Below are 20,664 nucleotides of genomic sequence, written 5' to 3'. Positions count from 1 at the left end.
AAGGAACCAGAGATGTGCTAAAGACACAAATTCTATACATGCTCACCAGTTTAGTTTCAATCTCAACACATTCCTTCTTCAGTTCTTCCTCTTTTTTTTTCAGCTGATCTTTGATAATTTGCTGATTCTTCTTCTCCTGTTCAAGAGCTAAATTCATGTTATCTACTTTGCCCTGCAGCTCTAGTTTCTGTTGAATCAATAGCTGCTTCGCATCCTTTAGATTTGTCACCTCCTGTTAAAATACAAGTTTAAAGTATCATATAAGGTCTAAAAATAAAATGGTAAAACTTATCTGTGAACTAACTTCAGACTGAAGATAACTATTTCCTGGGATAGGAGAGTAAATGTCTTTATGGCACAAAATATCAACTGACTGTGACACTATAAAAAAAATTAAGTTCGTTACCTAGGTTACAAATTACATCTTAGATTACCACAAACAGAAAAAAAAAATTCTAATTTACTTCTCCACTAAAATAGTGGAAATTATGTTTGCTTACTTTCTACTTTCTGTCAAGAAGTAGGTTTGTCAATTTCACTTTTCTTTAAGTCAGATTCTAATAAATTTGACTGTCAGGTTTTCTGCACTAGGTAAGTGTCGCAAGGTGGGAGTTACAAACCCTGTGGTGGCAAGAAGGGAATTTTTATTTATTTTATCAATCCACTGGAAACAATTACTGCATGGGAGCGTTTCTACAGGTCTTAAGTTTGTAAATATTTACCTACATATTGTACTGGAAATAGGTGTGCTAACTTTTCGTAGGACACATTCCATTGAAAGTCAAGACAAACCATCACAAGGATAAAGTCTTTTTTCTCCTTTCAAACCCATGGGTGGATGATATGGCCGTACTTGATTTCATAAGTGGAGATATTTTTGGTTTCAGTCTGACTGCAACCGCAGAGAACAAGAGGTGAATATTAAGCTGACATCCCAGTTTGTGTGTGTTTTAAAATTCTCTGCAGCTCTGTAAATTCCTTCTTTTTTTAGCACAAAGGTTTCAGGAAGTGTGTGACAATTATAGTTAGTGTTCCCAAAATCAAAATACATTGGGCATTGAATTCTCTGGAAGTAATCATCATTTTTACACACTGGATCACAAAAGAACATCTGAAAGCCATAGTATTTTTTTTTGTATTTCCATAGAACTTATAAATATTCAGGCTATTTTAAAATTAATTTATTTTAATTAGATTGTAAGCTCTTTGTGGGATAGACTGTGTCTTCGTTTATACTCACAAAACCACCTACAACATTGGGGAAGCCAGCAGAAGCAAATACATTACTATTAATAAATATAATATGTAATTAAATGTAGAAAATGTAGCCAGGCTGTCTTTTAAAAGTGTTAGATTTCAGAAGAGACAGAAAAGATTTAGAGATGGTAAATGTAATGAGCACTTATAATACAAACAAAGACTACAAAAAATAATTCAACACTCTATCCTCCAATTTTTCTCTTTTTCTTTTCTCTCTTTTTTTTTTAAAGTGAAGTATCCTTAAAAAGATTCAGTCTTGCCTCAAGAGTGATTTTTAAAATAGTTTCAACAAAATTGGTTTAACTAATATTGGTTTGGTATGTTAATGTTGCAATAAATTACAAGCATTTAAGAGTGACAGGTAGGTACATTTTTAATGAATGTACACATTTCTTTAATTAGGTGTTGCTTTTAAAAATCAGAGTTCAGGTTGGATACAACCATTCAAAAACAGCTTAAAATCCTCCCACGCCGATAACGTCACACTTTACATACCTTTCCTTATCAGTGAGAACATGTACCTTAATAAAATTAAGATGTTGGTTTTGCTTTGGGTTTTAGGTTTGTTTCTTGTTTTGCTGTAGGGCTGCAAGAAGCTGTTTAATTTCCTCACTTCTCAGAATTTGGGGGCACAGAGTGAGAACTTTTCCTCTTGTCCACTTTTTATTAAAACACTGGGAGAAAGCCTGGATATTTAATTGCTTAGAGTCATCTATATAAAAGGAGACAGTGGGGTCTAGAGGTTAGAGTACAGAATTTGAAGTCAGGAGACTTGGATCACAACCAACTGACCCAGTCTTGCTGTGAGACCATGGAGAAATGACTTGGGCCTAATCCTCAAAGGGACTTAGGGATTGCAACTTCTAACTTTTAGGCCCTTGCCACCTCAGAGGAATCTACAAACCCTAGTTAAGGTGCCCAGGCTCCCTATAGAATACTTGGGGAGAGAGAGGCATCTAAGAATGGGATCCACAGAAGCTAGTACACTAGGCAGGGGGCTGCCTAAAGTAGTCAATGGGAGATGCTGAGGAGAAAGGTGAGTCCTAGCCCTGCCCCTCTCAGGGAGTGAGGCACCTCAATCTGGACTGGAAGAAGACACCTATCACCTAACCCACAGCCAAGGACCCTTCCCTGGAGTCAGGTGCATAAGCTGTTTCTTACAGAAGTGATGGCAGTGCACATCTAGCTCCTCACAAAACAGCCAAGGACCAGAGGGGATGGGAAGACCTCCCTTATAATCTTTAGTCCAATGGTTAGTGTACACAGTCAGAGTGTGGTAGACCCCAGTTCAATTACCCCCTCTGCCTGATATGGAGAGGGAAATTAAACTTGGGCCTCCTGCATTGCAGGAGAGTACCCTACCCACAAGGCTATAGAGTCATTCTCACTCTCTGGCCCAAAGCATATTTAATTATTTATACTCAGTAGAACAGCTTCAACAAGAGACACTGATCCACATCAAAATAACCAATAGCCCAGTGCTCTGAGAACACCAACTGGATGGAGCCCCACAAGATAGGCGGGGACATCTATCTTCACCTGGTTTGAGGATTCTCCTGGGGCTTAGCCATGAGAATAGGTGCCTGGAAGTCTAGACTGAGGCATTACGTACTTACCCAGTGGCAGAAACTTTGGCACCTGGGGGACTTTTACAGAAAAAATTTAGGCACCTCCAAAGTTAGGTGGAAGCTGATCAGAGGTTTTAAAGATCTCCATGCTTCCTAAAGTTTGGACTGGGGTGCCTGATGTGGGAGTTGGCTCCTAAGTACTTTTGTAGGTCTGGGCCTTAATCTCTTTGTGCTTGAGTTCCTTCATGTGTAAAATGGAGATAGTAACACCCATCATTGCAAAGCAATTTGAGATTCTCTGACTGAACGTGTTATGTTCATGCATTTTCTTATTACTATCTGTAGTTCCAATTTGTGTCTCAACATACCTTCTCAAATTCTTGCTTGCAGGTCCTAAGCTCTTCACTCAATTTAGTACTGTCTTTTTCCAGCTTACTCTTTATTTGCTGGAGCTCTGTTGTTCTAGATTTTTCATTAATCAAATCTTTTTCTTTCAAAACCTTGGGAAAAAAAATCAAAAGGAAAAATGGGACCTCATCCAGACTTCCACAGTTATCAAAAACCTCTTGATTACAAAGATTGCTGATGGGAGAATGATTGTATCAGACCTTCATCCACAATCATTTTGTCTGATCTTAAAGAAAACTCTATCATTTAGTTTAATCTTTAAAATCAATAATCTGTTTTTTCTTTTCACATTCATTTTGTTCAGTACATGTCCCCTCGGGGGTAATTAACTTATGCTGAAATTGTTTTAATATATTCTGCCATTTCAATTATTTGTTTAAAATCTTTTATGTATCAGTGGTCCAATAAAGTGCTGTAAGCGCAGGTATAAATTGCATTAGTACAATATTTCTAAATGTGTTTCCACTAGAAAACAGGAAAGAGAAGAAAGGTAATGGGAAAAGGAAGTTACCTTGTCTTTCTGGATTTCCTGTAACATTTTGTTCTGTTCTTTCAGCTGCTGTTCTTTCCTTGAAACCTCCTGCTCCAGAGTAGACTTTATAGTCTTAAGTTCTTGGATCAACTGATTAAGGTTACCAATTTGATTTCTGTTTGAAACTAATTCCTCTTGAGCCAGAGCAAGTTTCTCCTCTGTGGACTAATTAAAAAGACAGTTCTGAAAATCGTCTGTCAAAGCCATTTCAAGATCTCCAAATTAGTCACAATAATTTAAACACATCTTATGCATCTGCATGGAAAGACTAGCTTCTGGTGCATAGTACTTCATTTTAAAATTTCAGTAGAACACAGTTAGTAGACTAACATCTGGGGAAAGAAAAACTTCTCCAATAATGTTTCCAGTAATAGGAGTTGGAGTTTACATGTTTCAAATGCATCAAGAAGAAAAGAAGGAAAATACATAGTAAAAAAATTAATGCAAAACAAATGAACTTATTTCTTCAGGCACTTGAATTGCTCTATTATTATAGGTAGTTGTACACATGAGAAATAGATAAAGTGGTAGGATGAGATTTTTCAGAAGCATTCAGTGCTATTTAAACTCTGTTCCTGTTGAGTTTTTCCATAGACTTCCACAGGAAGAGAGTTAGGCCCATCGTAAGTGCTTCTGAAAATCCCACCTGTCTTGTAGCAAAGTCCCAAACTCTCTATGGTTTCTCTCTTTCCCTCATATGTCTAACCTGTCTTCTTGGAAAGCAAGTTCTTTACATCCTCTTGTTGGGACAATGCCTATAACATTGTGAGAGCAACAGTAAAACACATAAGTAATAATAAGGTAACTGGAACTGAATGAAGTAACTGTTAAGTTGTAATTAACAGCTGTTGAGCAATAACGAGAGAAGCAAACTGAACTTTATCTTAGGGGAGGGCAAATCAGGAGCAGAAGTCATAATTTCAACACTTTGTCATGGACAAAAGAGGTTGCAATTCATTTCCAAAAGGTACTTTGAGAACAGTGTCTGAGCTAAGCAAGAGCAAAGGAAGAGACAAATTATGTGAAAAGGTGCTAGGTGCGTAAACACACAAATTATATAAAATTGGTTCAAGTCCCAATTAAGAAGACATCTCTATTAACCACATCTTAATTAAATGGCACTTGCTCTGTGTAAATTAGAGCACATAGTAGACTGCACTTTAACTTCCAAACTCCATATAATACAAGTAATTATTGAAAATTTATTGAATGACATTATTCAAAAACATTTACACAGTATATAGTACAGCATACGCTGACTGCTATGTTTTCTCTCACCAATTTTTAGAGCTTCTTGGTCTGCGTATGCACAATTAAAATTCCAATCATTGCTACCAGTAACGGTAAATTTAAAGGAAAAAAATCTGGTGCAGACAAGGCTTACTTAAGGCTCACTATTCATTGATGCTAGCACTTGAAAATGTTTTTTACTCAACACAACTGATAACCACTTAATTTCCACCAAATAAATTAAAACACTACAAGAAACTCAAGTGTTAAAAATAAAACTAAAGATTTAATTCCCTTCATAGAGTATGTGTTTGTTAAACTCTTCATCTCCTCTCGCTCAAAGTAAACTGTGGCTACTGTTACAGTGTTCCAAACTCTTGTGATGTTTTCCGAAGCCTCACAATATTTGGTGTTCTTCTTAAAGCCTCAGCTTGCTGGAATCATGAGATTGCATGAGTACTCAGTTTAAAAACAATTCTAGCTTTCCTGGTGATGCAGAAAAGCTTGAAAAGTCAGAGGCAAATAAAAAGCCTCAATATTTTTAGATTTCGTGATGTGTAAGCCCAGTTCATAAATTCTGAGCCCTTGAGGTTGGTGATACTACTTTCGTAACAGGAGCATTTCAACAGTAGTGTTTGAAAACAGAGTTGGCTACATCAATGGAAGGAACAGATGGTGACTCAAGACAGTAGAATTAAGGAATATCAGAAAAACGACCTGTTTTTCAGTAAACAAATAAATAAATAACTGAACAACGATTAAGGTCAGATTTATTGTTACCACTTAGAATCACAAAGCTTCAGTAAGAGGATTATGTTGAGATTTAAGCACAGAGGGATAGTACCTTATAAAAAGGCATATTATCTTTATGAAACTTAGACAATAAGCATATCCCAAACCATATTCAAAGACAGGTAAAAAGGAAAAGAATGTAAGGGTATGTCTACACTACGCGATTATTCCGATTTTACATAAACCGGTTTTGTAAAACAGATTGTATAAAGTCGAGTGCACACATCCACACTAAGCACAATAATTCAGTGGTGTGCGTCCATGTACCGAGGCTAGCGACAATTTCCAGAGCGTTGCACTGTGGGTAGCTATCCCATAGCTATCCCATAGTTCCCACAGTCTCCCCCGCCCATTGGAATTCTGGGTTGAGATCCCAATGCATGATGGCGCAAAAACAGTGTGATGGGGGATTCTGGGTCAATGTCGTCACTCAGTCCTTCCTCTGTGAAAGCAATGGCACACAACACTGGTCTACAATCTTTGCAAAGTCGTCTGCTTCAGAGATAAAATGTGATATTTATTATGTATTTTGATGTGCTGAATTCAAATATGACAATTAAAACAACTGATTGGCTACTGTTTCTAAGATATTTAAGTTTTTACATTTTATATCTATGTATATTGTGTAGATAGTAGAGTTTTAATCATAAATTGTAAACCTAGGTCTTTTCACGTGTTTATGGTTGCTTTACATGATAATATTTCACCTGTCCTGTTTATGTAACACTTTAAAAAAATCAGCAAAAGGGTTATATATAATTAAAATTTATTATGAAACAAAAGGCAAAAAGCTATTATGTACATAGTTTAGTCCTATTCAGTGTCTACTCGGCGCTTCTTGGCTTGTCTCTTGTATTCATTAAATGGAGCATCTCTTGTCCCTATCCAGCAATAGTCTGCAAGCATTGATGGGCTCCATTTGCCCTGATAGCCTGCCAGGAGATTCCACTGCTGTAATCAGGAGCCCAACAGCTCTGCCTTACTCTTGGGTAGTTCCAAATCCCTGACAAGGTCATTCACTTCACCTTGTGTTATGAGGTGTGGTTCAGAGGAGCAGGATGGGAGAAAATGTGGGTCCTGTGACACTGATGGTTCAGGACCAGAAGTTTCTTCCTCTTCCTCTTCCTCGTCTGACTCAAGTGAGAATGATTCTGGTGCATCAGGAACCGGCAGTCCTTCTCTGTGGGGTACTGGGCGTATAGCTGATGGAATGTTTGGATAATACACAGTCCTCTTTTTCTTCTTTGACACACCTTTCCCAACTGGAGGCACCATGCAGAAGTAACAATTGCTGGTATGATCTGTTGGCTCTCTCCAAATCATTGGCACTGCAAAAGGCATAGATTTCCTTTTTCTGTTCAACCACTGGTGAAGATTTGTTGCACAAGTGTTGCAGCAGATGTGTGGGGCCCACCTCTTGTCCTGATTTCCAATTTTGCAGCCAAAACAAAGGTGATAGGCTTTCTTAACCAGAGTGGTTATACTGCGCTTTTGTGATGCAAAAGTCACTTCACCACAAACATAGCAGAAGTTATCTGAACTGTTCACACAAGTACGAGGCATCTCTGCTCACTTTGGCTAAACAGAAATGTGTCCCTTTGCAAAATCAAACATTGACAAATAAGAGAGCACCACACTGGATGATTTCTAGAGCTGATACAGGGCAATTTGTTCAGCAGAGTGATGTAAGCTTCGTTATGATTGCATCATCCATGACATCTAGGAATAACATGATGCAATTCATATCATGTATGACGCAATACCAGCTTCAGATTGCATCATTCATTTGTTTTGCCTAAAAAGCAAGTACTGTCCAAACCCAGTCATAGATTTATTCATAGATCCAGTCAAAGATGTAGTTTAGTCATTTCTGGTTTAAATTGAGATCCCTTCCCTTTGTAACTCACTTATCCTCCGCCATTCCCAAGTCAAGGGTCGTATATACTGACCCAATACCATATCTTGAAAACTAGAGCCAATCAACAATTTTAAGCATCATTTTCGTTCTCAGTGACCCAGAATTAGTAAAGTTGGACTACATTTATTTCAGAAGCATTTTGGCTGTAGAGCAGTGCAATCATTTCGTGCCCTTTTCCCCTGGATTGCCCTGGCAGACGCCATAGCATGGCAACCATGGAGCCTGTTTTGCCTTTTGTCACTCTTTGTGCACTGGATGCTGCTGACAGAGGCGATACTGCAGTGCTACACAGCAGCATTCATTTGTCTTTGCAAGGTAGCAGAGATGGCTACCATCCCTATTGCACCGTCTGCCATTGTAAATTGGCGATGAGATGACGGTTATCAATCATTTTGTACCGTCTGCTGCTGTCATGAGTGCTCCTGGCTGGCCTCGCTGAGGTCGGCTGGGGGCACGTAGACAAAAATGGGAATGACTCCCCGGATCATTCCCTTCTTTATGTTTTGTCTAAAAATAGACTCAGTCCTGCCTAAAATATGGGGCAAGTCTACTAAAGAGCCAGAGAGTACAGCTGCTCCGAGTCAGAGCCCCAGAGATCCCACAGAAATGATGAGCTGCATGACATTCTAGGGGGTGCCCCTGCAACAACTCCACCCGTTGCTTCCCTCCTCCCACATCTCTCCTGGGCTACCGTGGCAGTGTCTCTCCATTTGTGTGATGAAGTAATAAAGAATGCAGGAATAAGAAACACTGACTTTTTAGCGAGATAAAATGAGGGGGAGGCAGCCTCCAGCTGCTATGATAGTCCAGGGAGTACAGAATCTTTTCTTTACACATGAAAGGCGGGGGGGCTGATGGAGCTCAGGCTCCAGCTACTATGATGAGGATGGTTACCCAGCATTTTGAACCATCTGCCAGGAATGACAGGGAGTCATTCCCATTTTTACCCAGGCGCCCCCAGCCTACCTCACCGAGGCCATCCAGGAGCACTCACGGGATGATGATGATTTTTCACCATTTTGTATCGTCTGCCATCAGGAAAGGAAGGGGAGGGGATGTTGCTGTTCAGCGCCGCAGCACCGCGTCTACCAACAACATGCAATAGACATACGGTGACATTGAAAAATGGCAAGAAAAGATTTTTTTCCCTTTTCTTTCACGGGAGGCGGAGGGCTGGTAAATTGACGAGATATACCCTGAACCACCTGGGACAATGTTTTTGACCCTACAGGCACTGGGAGCTCAGCCAAGAACGCAAATATTTTTCGGAGACTGCGGGGACTGTAGGATTGCTGGAGTCTTCAGTACCCCCTCTCTCCCTCCATGAGCATCCATTTGATTCTTTGGCTTTCCGTTACGCTTGTCACACAGTACTGTGCTGAGTCCCTGCTGCGGTCTCTGTCTATCATAGCCTGGAGATTTTTTCAAATGCTTTGTCATTTCGTCTTCTGTAATGGAGCTCTGATAGAACAGATTTGTCTCCCCACACAGCGATCAGATCCAGTATCTCCTGTACGGTCCATGCTGGAGCTCTTTTTGGATTTGGGACTGCATCGCCACCCATGCTGATCAGAGCTCCACACTGGGCAAACAGGAAATGGAATTCAAAAATTCGCGGGCTTTTCCTGTTTACCTGGCCAGTGCATCTGAGTTCAGATTGCTTTCCAGAGTGGTCACAATGGTGCACTGTGGGATACCGCCCGGAGGCCAATACCGTCTATCTGCGGCCACACTAACCCTAATCCAACAGGGCAATACCATTTTCAGCGCTACTCCTCTCATTGGGGAGGAGTACAGAAACCGGTTTAAAGAGCCCTTTATATCGATATAAAGGGCCTCGTTGTGTGGATGAGTGCAGGGTTAAATCGGTTTAACGCTGCTAAATTCGGTATAAACGCGTAGTGTAGACCAGGCCTCAGTCATTAAAACCTGCTTCAGTATCTGGTAACAAATAAAACAGAACACAGCCCAACAGCAGAGCTATGGCAATATCTCCCAAGATATTTTAAGTGGACACTAAACTCTCTTCAAAATGTGCAGTGAAATCCTGGTCCCGCTGATGTCAATGGGAATTTTGCCCATTGGCTCTTGCAAAGGCCTTTATGATGTGGGAGACTGCCAGAACTCAACAACGATGACAACTCAGACTATGACATTTTAATACTAGGTGAAAAACTGCCCAACCAAAATCAGTGGGAGTTTTGCCCATTACAATTTCATCCATTATTTTTAACGGGCCAATTTTAACATGCACACTACAGTGTCCTTTTCTAACTAGTATCCTCTTCAACAGTAGTAAATATTCTTTAAACAAACAGATAATTACTCCAATGTATAACACACTGTTTGTGTGACTGTCTTTCTGTATGAGTAGCAGTACCCTCCGTTACTGGATTGAATGTCAGACCAGCTTAAATATTAATGTCCACACTGACATCTTAGATCCTATCTAGCTTATAGCTATAATACTGCTACACAAGTATGAATACTTAACAGATAAGCTCCTTCATTTTCAGTTTAAACTGATTTTTAAACTAAAAAATCCTGGGTTTTACAAAAAAGTATTATTTGTTTTTTCCTGATGTTCATCCTACCTTTGTTTCATTCAAATATGTAAAAAATAACTTTTTCTATTACAAAAATAGACTATAGTGCATGATTATCTCTCTCTCTCTCTCTCTCTCTTCTTGGTAGTCTATCAATCCGATGATGACAAATCTGTGCCGATCATCTATTGTTGGTCTCATCGTGTGCCCTCTGATGACTTTACAAGCCAATTCTAGAGGTGCACATTTTGCTGCAGATGGTACATGGGATGTTCGCGGTCAGTGGACTGTGCGCTGCTGATGCTCTCTGACGTCATTTGTGTGCCTCTTGTAGACGCCGGCAGCGGTCTTCCTCAAAGGCGATGCAGGTATTTCTAACTGTTGCACGCCACTGTGTTCTGTCGCTGGCGGCGTCCTCAAGGTCCCTTGGTTTGATACTGCAGATTGGCTTTGATGGTGTCCTTGTAACGTTTCCGTGGACGACCTATATGCCAGATGCCCTGGGAGAGCTCACCATACAGAAGCTAACAGGGGATTCTGTTGGCATCCATGCAGTTGACATGACCAGTCCAGCACAGCTGTGACTTCATGATCATCATTTCGATGCTTGTCATCTGGGCTCTCTTGAGGACCTCGAGATTGGGCACTTTGTCTTGCCAGCAGATCTTCATGATGTTGCGGAGGCAGCGCATGTGGTATGCTTCAAGCTGCTTGATGTGACACCTATATAGTGTTCATGTTTCGCACCCGTACAAAAGAGAGGAGAGAACAACAGCTCTGTACACAAGCAGTTTTGTTGACATCTGGATGTTGTGGTGGTTTAAAACTTTGACATGCAGACAGCCAAGTGCCTGGCTTGCTTTGGATATTCGTGCGTTGATCTCATTATCCAGTGATCCATCACTGGATATGACACTACCCAGGTATTTAAAGTTCTCCACTACTTTAAGATGAGTGCCGTCAATGGAGATACTCGGGACAGAAGCATTTGATCCAGGTACAGGTTGAGAAGAACTTCTGTCTTTCTGAGGCTGATAGTTAGTCTGAAGAGTTGTAAGGCCTCAGCAAACTTGTTGACAATGTGCTGAAAATCATTTTCAGTGTGAGCCATGAGGGCACAGTTGTTGGCAAAGAGTGCCTCAAAAAGGAGTTTCTGCATTGTCTTAGTCTTTGCATTCAGGTGACGGAGGTCAAAAAGTGAACCATCGTGCCAGTATTTCAAGTATATACACCTCGGTCCAGATCTTTCATTGCATGGTTAAGGACGTATGCAAAGAACAGGTTGAATAGGACAGGTGCGAGAACACATCCTTGTTTCACGCCCTTGGTGATGCTGAAGGGGGCTGATGTGGCTCCATCAGACAATACTTCGCCTGTCATGCTGTCATGAAAAAGGTGTATAATCTGGACAAAATTTCTTGGGCAGCCAAGTCATGTTAGAATGGTCCAAAGGGCTTCCCTGTTGACGGTATCAAACGCCTTTGTCAGATCTATGAAGACAGCATACAGGTGCATGTTCTGTTCAATGCACTTCTCTTGTATTTGTCTGACAGCAAACACCATGTTGACTGTGCTCCGGCCAGGTTGGAAACCATATTGACTTTCAGGTAGATTTGCCTTGGAAATACTGGCTATTAGGCAGTTCAAGATGATGCGGGTGATGATCTTCCCACCAATGGAGAGGAGGGATATGCCTCTATAGTTTCCACATTCTGCTTTGCTGCCTTTGTTCTTGAAAAGAGAGACAACAGTAGCGTCACGGAGGTCCGGGGGTATGTTTTCGTCCTCCCAGATGCTGATGATCACGCTGTGGAAAGCTGCTAATGATGCTGGACCTGCTGCTTTGTATCTCTCTGCTGGTATGCCATCTTTTCCAGGAGCTTTTCCTGAACTCATCTGGCTAACAGCTTTCTTAATCTCATTTATAGTGGGAGGAAAGTCAAGATCTGTCAGAGCAGGTTGTTGTGGAATTTCATTGAGGACATTATTATTCACGGTTGATGGTCTATTGAGAAGCTTGCTAAAGTGTTCTTGCCATCTTTCGTTGATGCCTTCTTTATTTTTAATCAGCGTTGTGTTGTCTGATGAGAGCAATGGGGTGGTCCTTGGTTTAGAAGTTCCATAGACAGTCTTAATAGCACTGAAGAACATTTTTGAATTGTGAGTCTCAACATAGTGCTCAATTTCTTTGGCTTTGCTCTCCCACCAGTTGTCTTGTATCTGACGGAGGTCTTTCTGTTTTGCTCTGAAGGTACTTGAAATGGTCCCGTTTAGAGACTGAGGAGGGGTCATTCTGCCATTCGATAAAGGCTTTTTTCTTTACTTCCAGTGCTGAGCATATTTCTTCTTGGTTTTCATCAAACCAATATTGATGTGTTCTTTTCTTTGGTCCAAGAGATGTTATTGCTGTGTCAGTCACCAGCTGCTTGAACTGGTCCCACTTTTCGGTTACAGTACCGATCAATTGTCCGTGGGATGTCAGTTTGTCATCAAGACTCCTCTGGAAATTGTTGAAACACTGAGCATCCTTCAGTTTGGCTATGTTGAAAGCAGGTCGCACATGCTTAGGGTGTTTGTGCCGAGAGGGAGCGATGTGAAGTTGAAGAGACATCCTGACTAATCTGTGATCTGTCCAGCACTCTGCGCCTCGCATTACTCTGGTGATCATTACGTCTCCGATGTCTCGCTTTCTGACAATGGCATAATCTATCAGATGCCATTGTTTGGACCTAGGGTGCATCCACGTCGTTTTGTATTTGTCCGCTTGTTGGAACAGAGTGTTGGTAATGGTCAGGTCATTTTCAGAACAAAGACTCAAAAGGAGTAGTCCATTTATATACATATATATATAAAAAAATTACAAGAATACATTAGTCGGTGTGTATATGCAAAAATGCTTGTTGAAGTAAGGCTATGTATTAGTCTAGAAGATGCACACAATAAACAGGCATGCACGCAATCTCAGAAGCGTGTGCACATCTCAACATACTGATGAATCATGCCCACCATGCACACATTTCAAGCTGTTAGCAGATAATGGTTTAAAGATCTGACACACTAAAATGAGAAGAAAATGAAAATCTGTCAGAATACATTTCAGAACACAAGGAAATATTCAAAAGCTTAAAAAAACAAAAACAGGAGAAAAGGGATGCAGTTGAGTATCTGCACTGAAAATGGTGTGGCCCAATTATTAAATGTAAATATTTATAGGCTACTAGTTCTCAGTCTACAACAGTAAACTGTATATTGAAATAAAAAGTTTTAGTTTCAGATTAGAGATATATTGTTTTCTTAAACTCAGAGGTGACATTGATTTTGAGTTCTGTAGCAAACCATACTGAATTCGTTCATCAAACCATTAATCTACTGAATACTTTTTCCCCTCTCCTTCCATCCACCAAAATAGTCCCTGATATTTACCCAGAAAAATGATTAACAGTTTTTTCCCACTGATTTTCACCTATTTTGTTGTTATAATAATAAACATTGATAAACTCCCAGAAAAAAATAAATAAAATAAAAACCAAAAATGAAGGGCCCTATTAAACAGGTTAATGCTAGTTTAATTTTAAGTTTTTAAAATTCTTTAAATTCTTGAATAAGGAATAAAACAAAGTGCAAATTGGGTAGGTAATGAGATCAATGTGATATTTATTAGAATGTTTTTAAACAGGGAGTGGGAAAAGCAGATAAGGCATTAGAAAATATTTTGAGGACATAGTAGGTACCGGGTGGCAGTGGGTTAGGTGCACTAGTCTTTCTGCTCTTTTTATTACATGTGTAGTTTGAATTTGAGGGTTTGGAGGGTGGGAGGGAAGGATTACTAGCAAATACACAGAGAGGAAAGATCAAATTAAAAAAAAAAAAAAAAAGACACCAACCAGGAAGACTATGCTATGAAGCAAGGTAATTCCCCAAATACATTCTACTGCTGGCATTGTCTATGGAAGAGACAAGGACTAGATTAGAAAAGCACCCAGACCAAGACTGAGGTGCATTTGGAAGATCTCATACACTATTTGTTTAATTCGATCCAGCCCACGGCTAGCAGTTCGTCATTTTCATGAGCACTTGTAAGCCGGCGGTGTCGGGGCTCGTCCCTCTCAGGCACGGCGGGGAGCCAAGGCGCCTCCTTACACACAGCAGTCCGGGTAGGCCTAACCCCTCAGCAGGCGTTGAGGGAATAAAGGGTCTGCAAACAAAGTATATCAGCCCAGGTCCTTGGGCAGGGCCGGGCAGTAACCAGTTCAAGCTCAGGCCTCCAGCAGGCTGAGCAAACAAAGTGTATCAGCCCAGGCCCTTGGACAGGGCGGGGCAGTAGCAGTTCAGGCTCAGGCCTTCAGCAGGCTGAGCAAACACAGTATGTCATACGTTCACACAGAAGGTCTCCTCAGGCCAGGGAAAGGTGGAGTCTGCCACCCATGGGAGGGTGGCAGGGGGAACGCAGGCCCTCCCACTCCACTGCGTACCTGTCTCTCGCCAGCTTCGTCTGGGGGGTCCCAGACCATGGGCTCCTCTGGGTACCGGTCGTAGGGAGGCTCAGGCAGCTCCTCGGGATACCGGTCGTAGGGAAGCTCAGGCCGCTCCTTGGGATGCCGGTCATAGGGAAGCTCAGGCCGCTCCTCAGGGTACCGGGCGCAAGGCAGGTCAGGCCGACGTTCCTCCGGGTACCGGGTATGAGGCAAGTCCGGCCAGCGTTCCTCCAGGTAGTGAGCGTGGGGCAGGTAAGGCCACCGCTCCTCTGGATACAGAGCGCGAAGCAGGTCAGGCTAGCATTCCTCTGGGTAGTGAGCACAGGGTAGGCTGGGCCCGGCGGGAGCTCGGGCTCCAGCGTCTGTCCTCTCCGGCCGCCGGCCGCCAACTAAGCGCTTGGGCCAGGCTTTTATACTTCCTGTCCCGCCCCTTGACTTCCGCGGGGGCGGGGATAGGCGGCGGTGGCTCCGCCCACTGAGGCATCTGCTCTGGCTCGTCCCTCTCAGGCGCAGTGGGAAGCCAGGGCACCTCCTTACACACACCCCCGTTCAAGGCTGGCTCCCGGGCAACGGGGCCAGGCTCGTCCATACCTCCCAAGCGGGAAAGGAAGTCAGCATTGGCGTGGTCCTTTCCAGCCCTGTGGCGGACGGTGAAGGCGTAGGGCTGCATAGCCAAGTACCACCGTTGAAGTCGCATGTTGTGGTCCTTCATATGGCACAACCATTGGAGGGCGGAGTGGTCAGTGACCAAGGTCAACGGGGCCCCAAGGAGGTAGTAACGCAGGGCATCGCAGGCCCACTTCGCCGCGAGGGCTTCCTTTTCGACCACTGCGTAGTTCTGCTCTCTGGGGAATAGCTTCCGGCTGATGTAGAGGACCGGATGCTCCTCCCCATCCACCTCCTGTGAGAGGACAGCCCCGAGCCCCACTTCCGACGTGTCAGTCTGCAGGATGAATGGTCGATGGAAGTCAGGGCTAAATGAGACCGGCTTGCTACAGAGGCTTGCCTTAAGCGACTGGAAAGTCTTGTCACACTCGGAGGTCCAGCGTACTTGTCGCGGGCTGTCCTTGGTGAGGAGCCCGGTCAAGGGGGCGGCCATCGCCGTAAACTGGGGGATGAACCGTCGATAATATCCCGCCAGCCCCAAGAACTGGCAGACTTGGCGCTTCATGGTCAGCGGAGGACAGGCTGCGATGGCCTGAACCTTGTTCACGAGAGGTTTCACTTGCCCATTTCCGACGGTATACCCCAAGTAGGTGGTCTCCCGCCAGCCGATGCAGCACTTCTTAGGGTTGGCCGTTAACCCAGGCCCCCGCAAGGACTTTAGGATGGCGGCGACCTTTTCTAGGTGGGTCTCCCACTGCCGACTGTAGATGACTACCTCATCTAGATAGGCTGCGGTGTAGTCGTGAGGTGGTTGGAGGAGACGGTCCATCAAGCGCTGGAATGTGGCAGGTGCCCCATGAAGGCCAAAGGGCATCCGCGTGAAGTGATACAGGCCGGTCGGAGTGGTGAACGCGGTCTTCTCCCTGGAGGCCGGTTCCAAGGGGATCTCCCAATACCCCTTGCTTAAGTCCAGGGTAGTGATATAGCGGACCTCCACCAACCAGGCCAGCAGCTCATCTATCCGGGGCATGGGTTGGCGTCAAACTTGGAGACGGCATTAATGTGCCTAAAGTCAATACAAAATCACTGGGAGCCATCGGGCTTTGGCATCAGGACGACTGAACTACGCCACTCACTCTGCGAAGGTTCGATTACTCCCAGGTCTAACATCGCCCGCACCTCGTTGTCAATAATCTGCCTTCGGTGATACGGCAAGGGTCTGGTCGCGGCCCAGATCACCACCCCCAGCTCCATCTGAATCCGATGATAGACAATGGAGGTGTGTCCCGGCTAGGCCGTAAAAGTATGGGGGAACGCTTGAAGGAGGCAGCGGGTCTGCTCGAGCTGTTCTTCCGTCAGCGTTTCCCCAAGCTGGGGTCTCTCAGGGTCTTCATTGGGGTGTACCTGGGGCCCTAGCTTGGGTTCCGGTGGATAGGGATTGATCAACAACCCTTCTCGTTCCCGCCAGGGCTTGAGGAGGTTGACGTGGTACCGTTGGAGCTCTTTCCGCCGGTCAGGCTGACGAATTTCATACATAACGGGGCCCACCTTTCGAACCAGCTCATAAGGGCCCTGCCATTGAGCCAGGATCTTGGACTCACTGGAGGGGAGGAGTGAGACCCGGTCTCCAGGTTGGAAGTCACGGATGCACGCGTCCCGGTTGTATGTCTGGGCCTGCATTTCTTGGGCGGCTTTCAAGTTTGCCTGCACCAGGGTCCCAGCCTGTTTGAGATGCTCCTGGAGCTGGATCACATATTGTAGGAGATCCTGGGCGGGTGATGGGGTTTGCTCCCAGGTTCCCCTCATCAGGTCCAAGAGGCCCCAGGGTCGGCGGCCATACAATAGTTCGAAAGGCGAGAACTTGGTTGAGGACTGGGGGACCTCTCGCACCGTCAAAAGCAAGGGCGGGGGTAGCTGGGGGGGGCCTCTTGGACTCAAACAGGTCCCACAGGAGCGTCTCAAACAGGCTGGGACCCTGGCGCAGGCAAACTTGGAAGCCGCCCAAGAAATGCAGGCCCAGACATACAACCGGGATGTGCGCATCCGTGACTTCCAACCTGGAGACCGGGTCTTACTCCTCCTCCCCTCCAGTGAGTCCAAGGGGGGAAAGGTCCTCCGGGGGAAATTTTCGTGACGTGTCTTTTAGGGTTCTATTGAACCTGTCTACCAACCCGTCGGTTTGGGGATGATATACTGATGTCCGCAGCTGCTTGATCCCTAGGAGCCCGCACACCTGCTCCAACAGCCGCGAGGTGAAGTTGGTCCCCTGATCCGTGAGGATCTCCTGGGGCAAGCTGACGAGGGCGAAGACCTTGACCAGTTCGCCTGCAATGGTGTGGGTGGTGATGTTACGGAGTGGGATCACTTCAGGGAACCGGGTGGCATAGTCCAGCATCACTAGGATGTACTGGAACCCCGCAACACTCTTAGGGAGGGGCCCCACCAGATCCATGGCCACATGCTCGAAAGGGGTCTCGATTAGTGGCATCGGGACCAGCGGTGCCTTGGGCGTCCTTGCCAGAGCGGTCAACTGGCAATCCGGGCATGAGGTACAACAGTCCTTCACCTCACGGTGTATCCCCGGCCAATAGAAGTGTCCCAATATTCGAGCCAGGGTCTTTTCGGTACCCAGATGTCCGGCAGCTGGAACATCATGGGCCAGTTTCATGACTGCCCATCGATGACATCGGGGCACGAGGAGTTGAGTTCGGGGCTCCCTGGTGTGCGGGTCCCTCTCGACCTGATACAAGCGGTCCTACCGCAACTCAAAGTGCGGCCACCGGGCTGCTCGACCTGGATCGAGGATAGTCCCATCCACGGCGGCGAGCTGCTCATATGCCCTGCTGAGGGTGGGGTCAGCTCTTTGGTCCCGGCAGAAGTCCGCGGGGGCTGAGGGACCCCTTGCCCCCTCCGGGGAAGCATCGTCCCCATCCTTTATCTCGATGGGGTGCTCGGGCTGGTCCTGCTCATCCTCTTCCGTTTCGGGGGCCCCCCACTCATTTTCCTTCCCTTCTGGGGTCTCTCCTTCCAAGACCGGTACGGGACCCATGCCACCTCCGGTATGCTGGCACAGGATGACCGGAAACTCGGGCCAGTCTGGGCCCAGGATCACTGGATACGCCAGCCTGGGTGCAAGGCCTACTACCAGCCATCGGGTCACCTCGTCTATTGTCAGTTGAGCCCAGGCGCTAGGGTAAGGCCGTATGTCGCCGTGGATGCACTTCAGGTGAATTCCCCCAGGCGTGCATCCGCCTGGGGACCTAAGTGGTCGCGGATTAACATCTGTCCGCAGCCGGAGTCGAGGAGGGCCACGGTCGGGTACCCCTCAACCACCACGGGAGCCGTAATCTTGGCGGGCTGTCGGCGACGGGCCCGAGCCTCCCCGGAGCAGACTTGGCCAAAGGTGCACTCCCTGTGGGGGCAGTCTCTCTGGAGATGTCCTGACCTGCCGCAAGAGAAACAAGGCCCCAGGTCAGTTCGTCCCGATCGGGGCCGAATCCTGGGGGAGTTCCGAGCAGGGTTCCAGGGCATCTTCCGGGGAGCAGGAATTGGGGCTTGGGTCGGCCTCCCAGGTGGGGCTGCAGCCTGAGTGGGTGTCGCCTTCTTCTCGGGGTTGGGGCGTTCCAGCCCCGCTGGGGTTGTTTGGCCAGTTGGGCCCACCGGGACTTCCGTCGCTAGGAAGTCCTCCATCAGGGTGACAGCAGCGGCCAGTGTTGCCGGTCAATGACGGAAGACCCAGGCTCTTCCTCGCGATGGAAGGATGAGAGTGAACTGTTCGAGGATCACCTGCTCTGCCAGCTCTTCCGATGTTCAACGTTCGGGCTGCAACCACTGCCGGCAGGTCTCCCGGAGCTCCTAGGCCACCATACGAGGCCGGGCCCCGGAGGGGTATGTCAGGCCCCTGAACCGCTGTCGGAAAGTCTCCGGGTTTACGTCGAGGGCGTCCAAGATAGCGGATTTCACCTGACTATAGTCCTGGGCGGCCTCGGCAGACAGGCCTCGACAGACTGCCTGAGCCGTTCCTGTCAGGTATGGGGCCAGGATGGAGGCCCATTGGTCAGCATTCCACCCCGTGACGGTCGCCACCCGCTCGAAGGTGACCAGGATGGCCTTGGGGTCATCGCCAGGGCCCATCTTGGTCAGTCAGATCGGTGGGCGGGGGCTCGGGCCCCCATCGGTGCCTCCCTGGGCCCCCTCTCGGGGGGCCTGCTCCGCGGCAAGGTGCTGAAGGCATTTCAGCTGGAACTTCTCCTGCTGCTTAACCAGGTCCTGGATCAGCTGGTGCTGTTGAGTCCCCAGCTGCTCGACGAGCTGCTGCTGCTGCTGGAGCTGGGCGGCCTGCTGCTCCTCTTGCCGCCGTAACTGAGCCGCTTGCTTCCGATCCTGGTTCTCGGTCAGAAGGGCGACGAGTTGGGACATGTCCATCTCGGGGGAGGGGGCTCCCTTTCCCGCAGCCCCCCGTTCACCAGCGTTAAGAATCCGCGCCCACATCCTAGGCGGAACTCCCCACTTCTGGTACCACGTGTAAGCCGGCAGTGTCGGGGTTCATCCCTCTCAGGCGCGGCGGGGAGCAGGGCGCCTCCTTACACACAGCAGTCCGGGTAGGCCTAACCCCTCAGCAGGCGTTGAGGGAATAAAGGGTCTGCAAACAAAGTATATCAGCCCAGGTCCTTGGGCAGGGCCGGGCAGTAAGCATTTCAAGCTCAGGCCTCCAGCAGGCTGAGCAAACACAGTATGTCATACGTTCACACAGAAGGTCTCCTCAGGCCAGGGAGAGGGGGAATCTGCCATCCTTGGGAGGGTGGCAGGGGGAACGCAGGCCCTCCCACTCCATTGCGTACCTGTCTCTTGCCAGCTTCGTCTGGGGGGTCCCAGACCATGGGCTCCTCTGGGTACCAGTTGTAGGAAGGCTCAGGCAGCTCCTCGGGATACCGGTCGTAGGGAAGCTCAGGCCGCTCCTCGGGATGCCGGTCATAGGGAAGCTCAGGCCGCTCCTCAGAGTACCGGGCGCAAGGCAGGTCAGGCCGATGTTCCTCCAGGTATCGGATATGAGGCAAGTCCGGCCAGCGTTCCTCCGGGTAGTGAGCGCAGGGCAGGTTGGGCCCGGCGGGAGCTCGGGCTCCAGCGTCTGTCCTCTCCAGCCGCCGGCCGCTAACTGAGTGCTTGGGACAGGCTTTTATACTTCCTGTCCCGCCCCTTGACTTCCGCGGGGGCGGGGACAGGCGGCAGTGGCTCCGCCCACTGAGGCACCTGCTCTGGCTCGTCCCTCTCAGGCACGGCAGGGAGCCAGGGCGCCTCCTTACAGCACCATACATTCACGTACAGACAA

General features: G+C 46.7%; 1 protein-coding gene across 5 annotated transcripts in view; it reads right to left on the bottom strand.

Annotated features, from left to right (window-relative positions):
* The window catches only part of EEA1 (early endosome antigen 1), a 164,860-nt gene that overhangs the window by 25,514 nt on the left and 118,682 nt on the right, over positions 1 to 20,664 (bottom strand). For all 5 annotated transcript variants that reach the window (XR_003998482.1, XM_030548559.1, XM_030548560.1 and 2 more), the window contains 3 exons: positions 3,748 to 3,933; positions 3,197 to 3,328; positions 47 to 232 (listed from right to left, as the gene is read on the bottom strand). Coding sequence is in view for 4 of the 5 variants with exons in the window: in XM_030548559.1 (XP_030404419.1) it covers positions 47 to 232; positions 3,197 to 3,328; positions 3,748 to 3,933 (504 nt within the window). In the remaining variant the exon portion in view is untranslated. The remainder of the gene's footprint in view (positions 1 to 46; positions 233 to 3,196; positions 3,329 to 3,747; positions 3,934 to 20,664) is intronic.

The sequence above is a fragment of the Gopherus evgoodei genome, chromosome 1 (assembly GCF_007399415.2).
Source record: "Gopherus evgoodei ecotype Sinaloan lineage chromosome 1, rGopEvg1_v1.p, whole genome shotgun sequence".
Taxonomy (NCBI): domain Eukaryota; kingdom Metazoa; phylum Chordata; order Testudines; family Testudinidae; genus Gopherus; species Gopherus evgoodei.
Note: the sequence above shows the minus strand (reverse complement) of the source record. Positions and strands in the feature narration are given on the sequence as shown.